Genomic DNA, 1462 nt, shown 5'->3' on the forward strand with positions numbered 1-1462 from the left:
ATTGTTCTCTCACATCAATGTTTTTCTCTTTCTCTTCTCCCCCTTCTTTACTATAATCAATTAAAAAAATAAAATTCTGTATTTCTGAAATTGATAAAGGTTTACAGAACTGAATTTCTAGCCAGAAATAATAGCATGGAAAAAGACCTCAAATGGTATGAAATTGCTAATGTAATCTAAAAATCTGTACAGAGAAAGACAAAGTAAACCAAGAATAAAAGGGCAATGCTTTAATTCATTTTTTTCTTCATGGTTTTTAGAATTTTCTCATTTGTTTGAAACAAATAAAACTTTCCTAACCATGTCCTTAAAGGCCTGTTTCACTTGCTGGTTCCGTAGGGTATAAATGAAGGGATTCAATAAAGGGGCAACTGATGTATTGAGTACTGCTACTCCTTTGCTTAAAGTCACTCTATCATTTGCTGATGGTTTGATGTACATAAATATGCAGCTACCATAAGAGATGGAAACTACAATCATGTGGGAAGAACAGGTAGAAAAAGCTTTGGTCCTTTGCTGAGCAGAAGGGAATTTGAGAATTGTCTTGATGATGTAGCCATAGGAAAGAATCACTAACGTCAAGGTGACCATTAGTGTCACCACGACCAAGAAAAAAGACATTAGCTCTAGGAAATGTGTATCTGAACAGGAAATCTGCAGTATGGGAGAATAATCACAAATAAAATGATCAGTGACATTGGAAGCACAGAATTCCAACTTGAGTGCCAAGATCACTGGAGGAAAGCTAATCAGGAATCCAGTTATCCAAGAGCTGAGTACAAGTTGGTAGCAAACTTTGTTGCTCATGATGATGGTATAATGCAGAGGTTTACATACAGCCACATAACGGTCATAGGACATAGCCGCCAGAAGGTAAAATTCAGTCACTCCCAAAAATATTAAAAAAAATAACTGAGCCATACAACTTATATAGGAAATAGTTCTGTCCTTTGTCACAAGGCTCACCAGGAACCTTGGAATACAAACAGTTGTGAATGAGATTTCTAAGAAGGAGAAATTCCATAGGAAGAAATACATTGGTGTCTTAAGGTGAGAATCCAGCAAAGTGAGAATGATAATGGTTAAGTTTCCTGTCACACTCAATATGTAGGTAAAAAACAGAAAGAGAAAAATTGCCACCTGCAACTTAGGGTCATCTGTCATACCCAAAAGAATGAACTCTGTCTGCATTGAATGGTTCTTCATTTCTCATGGATTTTATCAAATCTAGACAAACAAAGTTAAATGAAGGGATTAGCCAAAGAACATATATGCACAACCCATAGACACAGACAACGGTGTGGTGATGGCCAGAGGGGAGAGGGGAGTGGGGGCTAGGTGGAGGTGGATGAAGTGGGTAAAATGGGGACATCTGTAATAGTGTCAACAATAAAAATAAAGTTAAAAGAAAGAATGGTCAGGATTAGCCGTTAGAGTTAATAAAAAAGAACAAAGAAGGAGA

General features: G+C 36.7%; 1 protein-coding gene across 1 annotated transcript; it reads right to left on the reverse strand.

Moving 5' to 3' along the window:
• Positions 1 to 267: 267 nt before the first annotated feature.
• Positions 268 to 1206, reverse strand: LOC118623604 (olfactory receptor 6C75-like). The gene has a single exon (XM_036251367.1). It carries the CDS (start codon positions 1204 to 1206, stop codon positions 268 to 270), a length of 939 nt encoding a protein of 312 aa, XP_036107260.1.
• Between the last annotated feature and the right edge of the window lie 256 nt (positions 1207 to 1462).

The sequence above is a fragment of the Molossus molossus genome, unplaced genomic scaffold (assembly GCF_014108415.1).
Source record: "Molossus molossus isolate mMolMol1 unplaced genomic scaffold, mMolMol1.p scaffold_m16_p_10, whole genome shotgun sequence".
Taxonomy (NCBI): domain Eukaryota; kingdom Metazoa; phylum Chordata; class Mammalia; order Chiroptera; family Molossidae; genus Molossus; species Molossus molossus.

Bases quoted from the DNA above. Each gene is read 5' to 3' on its own strand.
- LOC118623604 (XM_036251367.1), bottom strand. From the start codon at position 1,206: ATGAAGAACCATTCAATGCAGACAGAGTTCATTCTTTTGGGTATGACA.